At 39.9% G+C, this 13,774-nt stretch overlaps 1 protein-coding gene across 3 annotated transcripts in view; it reads left to right on the forward strand.

Annotated features, from left to right (window-relative positions):
* The window catches only part of EPS15 (epidermal growth factor receptor pathway substrate 15), a 269,067-nt gene that overhangs the window by 232,959 nt on the left and 22,334 nt on the right, over positions 1–13,774 (forward strand). For all 3 annotated transcript variants that reach the window (XM_053693489.1, XM_053693490.1, XM_053693491.1), the window contains one exon: positions 275–419. In XM_053693489.1, coding sequence (XP_053549464.1) covers positions 275–419 — 145 coding nt within the window. The remainder of the gene's footprint in view (positions 1–274; positions 420–13,774) is intronic.

Raw genomic sequence — 13,774 nt, forward strand, 5'->3', positions numbered from 1 at the left:
TTCCTTCAGCCGGATGACTGGGGGTTATGGGTAAGGGAAGTGACACTTAACAGCTCTGCTGGGTGCTCTTTGCCTCCTCCTGCTGGCCAGGACTTGAATATCCCACTATTAATTGGTATGAAATCATGGACTCTCCATGCCCAGAAATAAATAAATTTATAAGGTAAGCATACATTTTGTTTTTCCATCCATTCTGAGGTTTCTGTGCCATCCTGGGCTCTCACATAATCATTGTTTCATTTACTGACTTGCTATCTGTGTTGTTTTTTTTCAGCCATTTAGTACCACAGACACTTTTGATGCTACTTTACCTAGTAAAGAAAAGAACATGCTTGACGATGAATCTTCCCATGAAGATGTTCCTCCTGCATTGCCTCCAAAGACTGGAACCCCCACTCGCCCCTGTCCGCCCCCTCCAGGTGTGTATGGTCTGACTAATGCTATACAGATTATTAGCGGTTAGTACAAATTATGTTTTCTCTTTTCTCACAACACACAGTTTTCATAAAGTGTTGTTGCTGTTATGGTCACATGTTTAGTCCATGACCTCCAATTTGTGTAACAATTTTTTTATAGATTTTATTATTTTATATAAAGCATTTATGTGTCACTCAGTGCTGTTCAGTAAAACGGCATACAAGTTACATTATATATTTATACATTACAGAAACCTCTGGTGTGGGGAGACCTTATGTGAGGAATAATTAGTGATCCCTCTTCTGCAAAAAGTGAGCAAACTTAATTCCCAGAATGTAGAAATATAGATTCTGATAACCGATAAGAACCATAATTCCTAAGATGAAAGGGACAGTAAAATAATGATTCAGTAGAGATGCAAGTTAACCCTTTTTCACACCCCTGTGCTAGAGGTGATTTTTAGTTGTTTGGCCCTCATTCCATTTACACATAAATTATACCTAATTTATTTCCAATGGCATGGAGAGTCCACAATTCCATTCATTACTGTTGGGAAATTCTCTGCCTGGCCACCAGGAGGAGGCAAAGACACCCCAGTCAGAGCTTAAGTATCCTCCCACTACCCATACTCCTCAGTCATTCTTTGCCTCTGTAACTAGGAGGAGGTGAAGATGGTGCTCTGAAGAAATTATAGACCTTTAGTGAGTAGCTTCCCTAGGGTTTATGCTGTGTCCATGTAAATCTCTTAGTAAGAGTATTGGTAGCTGTTGGCTGCTGGAAGTCGCAGGGAACTTATCTGTCCTCTTTCCAGCAATCTGTGCTAACACCCCCATCAGGCAACCAGCTTTAAGCTTACACTTTCTATCTCAGGTCCCTGTCAGAAGTCTGGATGAAGCTGTCAGACCTGGAAGTGCTGTGTCTGCTCCACAGCAAAGACCCTAGAGGGTAACTCCTTTTCTTTTATATTTGCAGCAGAAGATAAAGGATTACATTATGGGTGACCGTGTGGCACCTTCTGTTCCCTCAGAAGGTCTGGGAAGCAAGTTATATCCTGATCTCAGGATATGTTAGGCTAAGAGCAGTATATATTTAGTTTTGCCCTATTGCCTGTAGGACCAGGTATCTTTTTTTCGTTACCGGAGTCCCGGCATATATCTATGGGGATTATTTTGTGAACTAGATATGCTTTCCTGTGATTTAGAGGCTAAGCTCTTTATGCACTGTTAATTAAAGGTTAGGCCGCGATTGCGGCAGTCAGACAGCTTGTTGCGCCTATTAACTCAAAAATGCTTTATGCACAGGGCCCATTCACGCATCGCCTATATTATATTTAGGTTTTTTACCGATTTCCACGCTTATTCTGTGGCCTGTATCGCCGCGTCACATGTTCGGACACCCGCAGTCCTCAGAACAGGCTGCAGGATTGTTAGGCAGGGCTCCCGACCTTTAGTGGGTAACGGGATTGGAGAGGGGTACATTGTTTGTTTGCAGTAGATAGAACCGCCAACTAGATGGAGACAATAATTCCTTATACCATATTTGCTAATGGCGCTGCCATTTTATTTCTCTGCGGTGGTGCGCTCTTTAATTTGCGCTTCCCACGCGATCTGTGTTTAGGGGCGCTCCTGTAGTTGCACTAAAGGGGGTTTTCTGCTACTCTCTACGTTGCAATATTTTATCCACCCTTCTACTGGGTTTATGTCCTGGGGATCTGTATATACATAAGTTGTATCCTAGTGGACTAATTTTTCTATGGTGATACACTTTTAAGTGTTTTAATATTTTTTCTTCATAAATGGAAAGAGTCCACAGCTGCATTCATTACTTTTGGGAATTTAGAACCTGGCCACCAGGAGGAGGCAAAGACACCCCAGCCAAAGGCTTAAATACTCCTCCCACTTCCCTCATCCCCCAGTCATTCTTTGCCTTTCGTCCCAGGAGGTTGGCAGAGAAGTGTCAGAAGTTTTTGATAGTCTCTTATGGAGGGTTGTACTCTTCAGCATGGGACTGGAGTTTTAAGTAGTCTTGTCAGCCTCTCAGTGAGAGCATGGGTGAAAGTTAGAGTCCGGAGATGCAGCGAGAGTCTTTCTGCGAAACCATCCCGACTCATATTAACAGCTCCACAAGCAATCAGCGTTTATGAGTTTCGCTGCCTGCTTTTTTCTCTCAAGTTGATGGCAGAAGCGACGCTACTATCTGTCACACTTGAAGGGCCGTGTTCCTGTTCCACGGCGTAGATTCCGGTAAGATCGTTTCATTTTACTTTCATCATGGATGTACTGTAATTACAACTATTTATCCGAGAGGGGCTACAACTTTTCGTGGATAACTTTAACATAGGGTCTCAGTGAGGCTTCTTTTTGTATCTAGGAATCAAGGGTTAATATCTCCTGAGGGGGATTATTGAACAGGGGGTTTTGTAATCATGTTTGTTATGTGATTCTGTCTGCTACTGTGTAGTGTTGCTTCGGCTCATGGCTATTTAGGAACATAACGGCCTATGTCTAGTGACGCGGCCTTTACGGTCGGGCGCGCTTTTGCATGGACTGCGCGGTTTACCTTGTGACTCCATTTCCGCTTTCCTGACCGTGTGACCACTGAGAAATCCTGGTCCGCTAGTGTCAGGTTCTCTGGAGGTTGCAGTGTCCCAGTTAATGAGGATACCGTTTTAGAGTGCTCTGTACCTCGGGATCGGGGAATCCGGGTGCCCACTGAGACATCCGCCTCTGGGAATTCTATTTCTCACGAGACAAGTTCCCTACCACCAACTCTTACTACGCATGCAGGTAACCTAAACGCTACTTATCCTTCTAGGGAGTGTGGCCTGTTCCCACCGGAGGGTACAACACGGTTCAGCATGGCCATATCTTTGACGCTGACGCATCTGCACCTCCCGGGAGTGTGTTTACGATATTGTCCGTGTTTCGTTAACCGGGATCGTCAGGCATGGGAATATGTAGGTTTAACGACAAGATCCTTAAAGGACCGCTTTTTGGAACATCTAAGAGCAATAGATGATCCTGAATCTACAACTCCCATAGCCACACACTTTCATAGATACCATAGCTCAGATAGTTCTTTATTAAAAGTTCAAGGTATAGAACACATTAAGAGACACCCTAGAGGGGGGGGGGAGAGTTAAAATCACCAGGAAACCAGAGGTTTTTTAGATTTTCCACTTAGGAACAAGAATCCCTTTAGGATTAAATTCAGAATGGGACGTGAAAATGTTTATCGAATAATGAACAAACATTACAGTCAACTAAGGTAAAAATACCCTATGTGATTGGGATTATTTAACCTATAATCACACTTAATTTAATATAGTTGACATATATGTACTGTTTATATTGTTCATTTCTTTCATGTGGGTATGGGATATACATTCCTACCAGGAGGGGCAAAGTTTCCCAAACCTCAAAATGCCTATAAATACACCCCTCACCACACCCACAAATCAGTTTTACAAACTTTGCCTCCCGTGAAGGTGGTGAAGTAAGTTTGTGCTAGATTCTACGTTGATATGCATTTCGCAGCAGGCTGGAGCCCGGTTTTCCTCTCAGTGTGTAGGGAATGTCAGAGGGATGTGAAGAGAGTATTGCCTATTTGAATTCAATGGTCTCCTTCTACGGGATCTATTTCATAGGTTCTCTGTTATCGGTCGTAGAGATTCATCTCTTACCTCCCTTTTCAGATCGACGATATACTCTTATATACCATTACCTCTACTGATTCTCGTTTCAGTACTGGTTTGGCTTTCTACTACATGTAGATGAGTGTCCTGGGGTAAGTAAGCCTTATTTTTTGTGACACTCTAAGCTATGGTTGGGCACTTTTATATAAAGTTCTAAATATATGTGTTTAAACATGTATTTGCCTTGATTCAGGATGATCAATATTCCTTATTTCAGACAGTCAGTTTCATTATTTGGGATAATGCATATGAATAAAAACATTTTTTCTTACCTTAAAAATTTACTTTTTTCCCTGTGGGCTGTTAGGCTCGCAGGGGCTGAAAATGCTTCATTTTATTGCGTCATTCTTGGCGCGGACTTTTTTGGCGCAAAAATTTCTTTTTCATTTCCGGCGTCATACTTGTCGCCGGAAGTTGTTCGTGTTTGCGTCATTTTTTTGACGTTTTGCGCCAAAAATGTTGGCGTCACCGGATGTGGCGTCATTCTTGGCGCCAGAAGCATTTGGGCGCCAATAATGTGGGCGGCTTTTTTTGCGCTAAAAAATGTGGGCGTCATTATTGTCTCCACCTTTTTTTCACATTATTTAAGTCTCATTTTTCATTTGCTTCTGGTTGCTAGAGGCTTGTTCATTGGCATTTTTTCCCATTCCTGAAACTGCCTTTTAAGGAATTTGATAGATTTTGCTTTATATGTTGTTTTTTCTCTTACATATTGCAAGATGTCTCAGATTGACCCTGGATCAGAAGCTACTTCTGGAAAAACGCTGCCTGATGCTGGTTCCACCAAAGTGTATCTGCTGTAAACTTGTGGTAACTGTCCCTCCGGCTGTAGTTTGTGATGAATGTCATGATAAGCTTGCTAATGCAGATAGTATTTCCATTAGTAATATACCATTACTTGTTGCTGTTCCATCAACATCTAATACTCAGGATGTTCCTGTTAATATAAGAGATTTTGTTTCTAAATCTATTAGGAAGGCTATGTCTGTTATTCCTCCTTCCAGTAAACGTAAAAGGTCTTTTAAAACTTCACATTTTTCAGATGAATTTTTAAATGAACATCATCATTCTGATTTGTCTGTTTCTGATGATGATTTTTCTGGTTCAGAGGATTCTGTCTCAGATATTGACACTGATAAATCTTCATATTTATTTAAAATGGAATTTATTCGTTCTTTACTTAAAGAAGTTTTATTTTTTATTTTTAAATAATTTTTTATTGAGACAATGGATAAAAGTAACAGAAAAGGGAGTGAGTCCCAGCACAAGACAAATACAAAAAGAAAAATAACTGTTACAAATCACATATGAAAGGTACATAAGAATTTAAACATTGATGTGCTAATATAGGATTTGTCAAAATATTATCTAGACAATAGAGTTTCAATATTTATATAATAGGAGTCAAAGATATGAAAGATATCAAGGTTGAGAACAGAGAGATAACATTTGACGTAAATTATAGCACCGACTTTATTACCTTAAATACAGAATGCGCACATTGAGATCAAAACATGTGTGACTGGGGCATATAGAAATGAAGTCTCAGTTTTATAATACAGGTAACTAGTGGTCCCTACTCTCAAATAAGGGGTATTCTATACGCTGAAAATAGTGAGAGGAAGGGAGCTGGCATTTATCAGGCCTCCCATAGGCCTGCGTATATAGGGGGATGAGGGATGCAGCGGGCAAGAGCCGCTCATAATGGGGGGATAGGGGAGAGGGGAAGGGAAAGGTGGGGCGGAGCCAGATAATTTGTCTTAAGAATATAAACTACAGGGCGATGTGAAATGGAATGGAGTAGGATCTCAGGGCTTTTGAAAAACTTATATGCTGGACCGTGCTTTCCCAGTAGACACGGCCCAACAGCATCTGTAAATGGACCCTATCATCCTCAAACAATATACCCTGCTTACTAATAGGGAGTAGGACTGCTCTCTGTGTGTAAAAAAGAAATAAGCTATCTAGCTGGAGTAAAGATTGTGGGGGATAAGAGCATCCTCAGTTTATCCAGCAAACTGAAGGCCCAAAGGAAAAGAGATAACTTCACAATATTTAGGAAATATGGGCTATCTATAGAGAGCTAACTATGAACTTGAACATTGCTAGTGGATACTTGCAGCTTTTAGTTATAGACAGCGAGACAAGCATGTAACAGGGTGTGTCCATAACCAGCTAAAAAAAGAGCCTTGTCCCTATGAACATCACAAATCTGGACATCCACCATTACAATAACAGTATCATATATATATGTGAGGCTTACTAGGAAAACACAAATAATAAAGGGCAAATCCTTATCAACGTGTAAAATAGTGCTGATTTAAGGAAATCCCTCCTGAGCTGTATTAAGCAATACAGGCAACTACTACCTAGCTATAAAATAACATAAGAGCAGGGATAACAATATATAATGATACCATAATACTGTTAGTGCTAGTGTCTCAATGCTTACTCTAAATTAAAAGCTTATATGTACAGCTGCAGACTGATTTATAGATATTTATAGAATATACAACTATAATACTGTGGCTATATGTAATATTTTGGACTCTCAAAAAGGTTAAAGGAGTAACCCAGTCAGTATATATAGGGAACTTTTTATCTAATATATTCACTAACTGCCTGTTAACCAGGATTTAAACCATAACACTTGGAACAGATGCGTACAGGACATATGTTTTAAGAAGAGGTATAAGTAATTTATAAAATACACCACTATAAAACTTTAACTATATGCAATATTAAGGACTCTCAAAAAGGCTAAAGGAATAACCCAGTATATATAGGGAACTTGCTATCCTAGACATTCACTAACTGCCTGATAACCAGAATTTCAACAATAACAATTGGAACACATGTGTACATGACATATGCTCCACTCAGAGGTATAAGTAGTCTAATCTACAACCGTACAACCACTAGAGTAACCCCAGCCAAAGGAGAATCTCCTATAGGACATCCACTTAAAAATATAATTATGTGTAGACCACATTAGTAATTCAAATCTCTGCTGAAATGTGGAAGGATACTGGTAGTACCAGGGGCTAATCACTTACCACTATGTAGGAACATGTCTAGAAGCTATAACTATATAGTGGGAGCTTTGTAAGGGAGATTCCCTGTATTTATAGTGTTGAAACTAAATGTCACACATGTACAGATTTTACAAACGGCTAAAGCTTTAATATGTACTGGGTTTCTATAAATAAGGTAAACCATGAAATATAGCACCATTATACCTCCATGGGTAATATCAGTAATCTGGCTAGCAGTTAGACTGCATTTAGATGGGGTGGTTGTCAGTACCTAGCTTGCTAATACATGCTAATTGTTTATAATGCACAGTTAAGGTACCTTGACTATATGTAGTATTTAGGGTTCCCTAGGGGATTAAAGGGGTAATCTAATCGATTTATATAGAAAACTTTCTACCTAAACTGTCCACCAGCTGCTTATAATTCAGGGTTTCAACAAGAGCCTTTAGTACATATGCAGATAGGAAGTGCGCTCTATATGGGGATATAAATAAGATAGGTCTTAACTATTGGAGAGCTGAGGTGAACTTAAACATAAAAGAGTTTATTACATGGCAAGGTCATATAGATATGATAAGGTATCCTGGGTCTTATACTGTCATAAGTAAACATGCTGCATGATGTCTAAACCGCTAATACCTAGCCATAGGAAGTTCTCTAACAGCTACCTGAAAACTAACGCAAAGTTGCGTGGGAGCAATATTGAGACTCACTATAGTAATCACCCTACGCTGCATGTAACAAACTAAAGTGTACATATAGGTCATGTGACCTGTTGAAGAACTACATATCCCCATATACTAATCAATACAAACGATAGGATTCCCATCAGGGAACCTGCTGAACAAGTTAAACAGCAATCAACCTGAAAACTATATGTTGCGGGGAGCAGTTGCTATGACAGATGCACAGAATCAAATAAAATAACGTACTGTGAACATATTTAGAGTCTAAAAGCACAGCATAATAATGACAAAGGAAAGGTCTCCCACAAGCATTAAACATAAATCACAAGAGACCACTTAGTTGCTGTAGATCCAACAACAAGCCAGCGAGAGCTAGGCATTTGTGGTATCAAGGCAGCCATGAAATGTTTACCCCACTCCAGTTCTAAGTCCCACCGGTACATGAAACTTCAAAGTGCGCGGAGTATATGGGTAGGTACGGCCGACACCGGACTCAGAAAGAAGGGAAACATAAAGTCCTGCAAGGTATCCAACCATGTCCCCGATAACTCTCCAGGTTGCTTGCCATTCACGTTGTGAATTACCAGAGTCTTTTAATTGTCTGGATTCCAGCGGTTCAGCTCCAATAGCTAGAAAGCTGTCAAAAATGTCACTATCGGCACTATACGCCACAGGATTAGTTGTATCCCCCGGTTCCTCTGAACTTCTACCGCCACCGGAGCATGAAGCGGGTCTCTCTACTGGGGCAGATGACTGCCGTGGCGACCGGACATCACTGTCCAAACAAGCAGAATGGTGAGCGTCCGTGCACGGGCAAATCAGATCACAGCTGTTTTCGGGTCCACGCAGTGTTAGTGAGGAAGGGCCGGCTGATGTTATGCAACTGAGGTTATTTATACACTGTGACCTCCTCTCGCTAAATCCACTCTCCTCTCTCGCAGGACTCCGATCAGAGATAAGTTCTGCCCTTAGTAAGAGGAATTGCGTGTCGAGCTTGTCTCCCAGCTGATGCAAGAGTAGGATGATCTCTGCCATTTTGGGCATAAATTCGCTCTACAATGGTATACAAGACTCACTAAATAAATAGTGTTATGGGTATATATACTGAGCGATATTGTAGTGTATAGGAGTAGAGCTGCTGCTTCATAAAGTTATTGCTGCTTATAATCCACATTGTTCCATAGCTCCCCAGACCGTGGTGTATAATACCGCGTGGTTATCCTCAGGTCAAAGTACTGAATCTTCTGAAATTTTCTGCGCTTCTGGTCGATCTCTGAGTTCAATAAGTGGGGTTATCCTTTGAAAATCTTAGTGCTCATAGCTTTTTGTAATAAATTACATAATTAAAGGCTGTTTTAAAGTATAAATAATCGGGAGCTCTATCAGGACACGTCTTACTCCTTTGATGGCTAGCTCCGCCCCTCGACTTAAAGAAGTTTTAATTGCATTAGAGATGGAGGAATCTAGTCCTCTTGATACTAAATCTACTAAGCGTTTAAATTCGGTTTTTATACCTCCTACAGTTATTCCGGAAGTTTTTCCTGTCCCTGATGCTATTTCTGAAGTAATTTCTAGGGAATGGAATAATCTGGGTAATTCATTTACTCCTTCTAAAAGGTTTAAGAAATTGTATCCTGTGCCATCTGACAGATTAGTGTTTTGGGACAAAATCCCTAAGGTTGATGGGGCTATCTCTACTCTCGCTAAACGTACTACTATTCCTACGGCAGATAGTACTTCCTTTAAGGATCCTTTAGATAGGAAAATTGATTCCTTTCTAAGGAAAGCTTATTTATGTTCAGGTAATCTTCTTAGACCTGCTATTTCTTTGGCTGATGTTGCGGCAGCTTCCACTTTTTGGTTGGAGGCTTTGGCACAACAAGTGTCAGATCATAATACTCATAGCATTGTTAAGCTTCTTCAACATGCTAATAACTTTATTTGTGATGCCATCTTTGATATCATTAGAGTTGATGTCAGGTATATGTCTTTAGCTATTTTAGCTAGAAGAGCTTTATGGCTTAAAACTTAGAATGCAGATATGTCTTCTAAGTCAACTTTGCTTTCCCTTTCTTTCCAAGGTAATAAATTGTTTGGTCCCCAGTTGGATTCTATTATTTCAACTGTTACTGGGGGGAAAGGAACTTTTTTACCTCAGGATAAAAAATCTGAAGGTAAATATAGGGCTGCTAATCGTTTTCGTTCCTTTCGTCAGAATAAGGAACAGAAGCCTGATCCTTCCCCTAAAGGAACAGTTTCAGTTTGGAAACCATCTCCAGTCTGGAATAAATCCAAGCCTTTTAGAAAGCAAAAGCCAGCTCCCAAGTCCACATGAAGGTGCGGCCCTTATTCCAGCACAGCTGGTAGGGGGCAGATTACGATTTTTCAAAGAAATTTGGATCAATTCGATTCACAGTCTTTGGATTCAGAACATTGTTTCACAAGGGTACAGAATAGGCATTAATGCAATTTAGACACATATAGAATACGTTATGTTTCCATACACTTATATTTATGTGTATATGCCCATGATGAGCATGTCCACATAGTTGTGTATATGTATGCACTTGTCTATCCGGTTCTAAACCTAATAGTCCAAGCACCTATATAGTTTCATATTATATTATATTTTACATACCTGATTTATATTATTTTCTACGATACACTATTTTGCACATTTCATCTTTTTGAATGTTTGATTATTCATCAATACATACACCTACAATTGTTTATATACATTCTGGATACACTTTTTAGTCTATTTGGTTGTTGTATATGATTGGAAACAATTAATAACATAATTCCCAAATATATTTCCGCCCCAATACATAACATAAACTTTCTAGATAGCTTTACCAATTTCTTGTTCGCCTAACATACAAAAGGTCTCAAGTTCGAGTCCAGTGGAGTCCCAAATATATATATACATATTATTAATCACATAATTCCTAACATATTTCTGCTCCAATATATAACAGAAAAATAGGCCTTCAAGATAGCCTTATCAATTTCATGTTCGCTTAACATACAGAAGGTCCCAAGTTCGAGTCCAGTGGAGCCATAAAATAAAATATATATATACACATATATTTTTTACAATTTTTATACATCACTTATTTATAGTAAGCATTTGTCACGAACATTTCTTTTTTAGTTTTATATTTATAAGAAAATTCCTTTTAGTTTGGTTTTAAAAATTAGAGTCATTTATTAAAAAGACCAAATAAGATTATCTTCTAGACATTGTGAGACATGTAGATCAATTTATATATTTTGTATCAATACTAATCCTTTTTGCAAGAAATTCAAACAAGACATAAAGGTAGCCTTTTGATTTTTCCATTGCCTAGCACACATTAGGTCCTGGGTTCGAATCCAACCAGGAGATGAGATATACATATACACACATGTTAATATATGTCCAGTTTACTATGAGATATTTTATTTTTTTCCAGATATATTTGGTAATTGCGAATAGGGTTTTTTATATACTTTTTATTTAAGTGTTATCTGTGTGGTCACAATTGTTCAAACCAATTTATACAATGTATCAAAAGTTAAATGTTTTTGCAATTGCAACATTGTTAATAGAGTTGACCTTTTGTTTCAATTCCGGGTCTCTGTGGGTTTAAATAGATCTCTATTGTTAACTATGATTATGCCTGATGAAACGGTCTGGAATAGACTGAGAAACGCGTTGCAAAATAAATACTGTTTGTTTTATACCACGACCCGGTATTTTTGCTTCTTTCCACGATCCACTTGTTTTTGAAACAGGACTTTTACCACGGAACCTTTCATACACTGACACTGTCGTTTTTGGAGAAAAGTCTCGGTGGCGTGAGTGCAGCAGGAGAACACCTATCAGCTTGCAGCTCACCTGGTCCGGCCATTGGCCCTAAAAAACGTGGGTGCTACTTTCTAGACGCCTATCTGGATTCCACAGGTCCTCTGGGTGAGACCTCCAGCGTACTGACTGCTGGAATTTGAATGTCAGCCTGCTTTATCGCACCTTATTCATTTAAGGTGCCACTTTCCTTGTGAGTAGTTTTTTGCACATCACTTTTATATTTGTTGTTTGAACGATTCACACTATGTTGGCGCCCCTTGTTTATCTTCCATTCAAGGTAAGGCCTCCTGCAAGAAGATTTTTTCTTTCTCGCATTCCAATAAACCCAGTGAAGGCTCAAGCATTTCTGAAATGTGTTTCAGATCTAGAGTTGGCTGGAGTAATTATGCCAGTTCCAGTTCTGGAACAGGGTCTGGGGTTTTACTCCAATCTATTCATTGTACCAAAGAAGGAGAATTCCTTCAGACCAGTTCTGGATTTAAAAATATTGAATCGTTATGTAAGGATACCAACATTCAAAATGGTAACTATAAGGACTATTCTGCCTTTTGTTCAGCAAGGGCATTATATGTCCACAATAGATTTACAGGATGCATATCTGCATATTCCGATTCATCCAGATCACTATCAGTTTCTGAGATTCTCTTTTCTAGACAAGCATTACCAGTTTGTGGCTCTGCCGTTCGGCCTAGCAACAGCTCCAAGGATTTTTTCAAAGGTTCTCGGTGCCCTGCTATCTGTAATCAGAGAACAGGGTATTGTGGTTTTTCCTTATTTGAACGATATCTTGGTACTTGCTCAGTCTTCACATTTAGCAGAATTTCATACGAATCGACTTGTGTCATTTCTTCAAGAACATGGTTGGAGGATCAATTTAGCAAAGAGTTCATTGATTCCTCAGACAAGGGTAACCTTTTTAGGTTTCCAAATAGATTCAGTGTCCATGACTTTGTCTCTGACGGACAAGAGACGTCTGAAATTGGTTTCAGCTTGTCGAAACCTTCAGTCTCAATCATTCCCTTCAGTAGCCTTATGCATGGAAATTCTAGGTCTTATGACTGCTGCATCGGACGCGATCCCCTTTGCTCGTTTTCACATGCGACCTCTTCAGCTTTGTATGCTGAACCAGTGGTGCAGGGATTATACAAAGATATCACAGTTAATATCTTTAAATCCGATTGTACGACACTTTCTGACGTGGTGGACAGATCACCATTGTTTAGTTCAAGGGGCTTCTTTTGTTCTTCCAACCTGGACTGTGATCTCAACAGATGCGAGTCTGACAGGTTGGGGAGCTGTATGGGGGTCTCTGACAGCGCAGGGGGTTTGGGAATCTCAGGAGGTGAGATTACCCATCAACATTTTGGAACTCTGTGCGATTTTCAGAGCTCTTCAGTCGTGGCCTCTTCTGAAGAGAGAATCGTTCATTTGTTTTCAGACGGACAATGTCACAACCGTGGCATATGTCAATCATCAAGGGGGGACTCACAGTCCTCTGGCTATGAAAGAAGTATCTCGGATACTTGCTTGGGCAGAATCCAGCTCCTGTCTAATTTCTGCGGTTCACATCCCAGGTATAGACAATTGGGAAGCGGATTATCTCAGTCGCCAGACGTTACATCCGGGCGAATGGTCTCTTCACCCAGAGGTGTTTCTTCAGATTGTTCAAATCTGGGGTCTTCCAGAAATAGATCTGATGGCCTCTCATCTAAACAAGAAACTTCCCAGGTATCTGTCCAGATCCAGGGATCCTCAGGCGGAGGCAGTGGATTCATTGTCACTTCCTTGGAAGTATCATCCTGCCTATATCTTTCCGCCTCTGGTTCTTCTTCCAAGAGTGATCTCCAAGATTCTAAAAGAGCGTTTGTTTGTTCTGCTGGTGGCTCCAGCATGGCCTCACAGGTTTTGGTATGCGGATCTTGTTCGGATGGCTACTTGCCAACCTTGGACTCTTCCGTTAAGACCAGACCTTCTATCTCAAGGTCCTTTTTTCCATCAGGATCTCAAATCATTAAATTTGAAGGTATGGATATTGAACGCTTGATTCTCAGTCATAGAGGTTTCTCTGACTCCGTAATTAATACTATGTTAC

Source organism: Bombina bombina, chromosome 10, assembly GCF_027579735.1.
Source record: "Bombina bombina isolate aBomBom1 chromosome 10, aBomBom1.pri, whole genome shotgun sequence".
Taxonomy (NCBI): domain Eukaryota; kingdom Metazoa; phylum Chordata; class Amphibia; order Anura; family Bombinatoridae; genus Bombina; species Bombina bombina.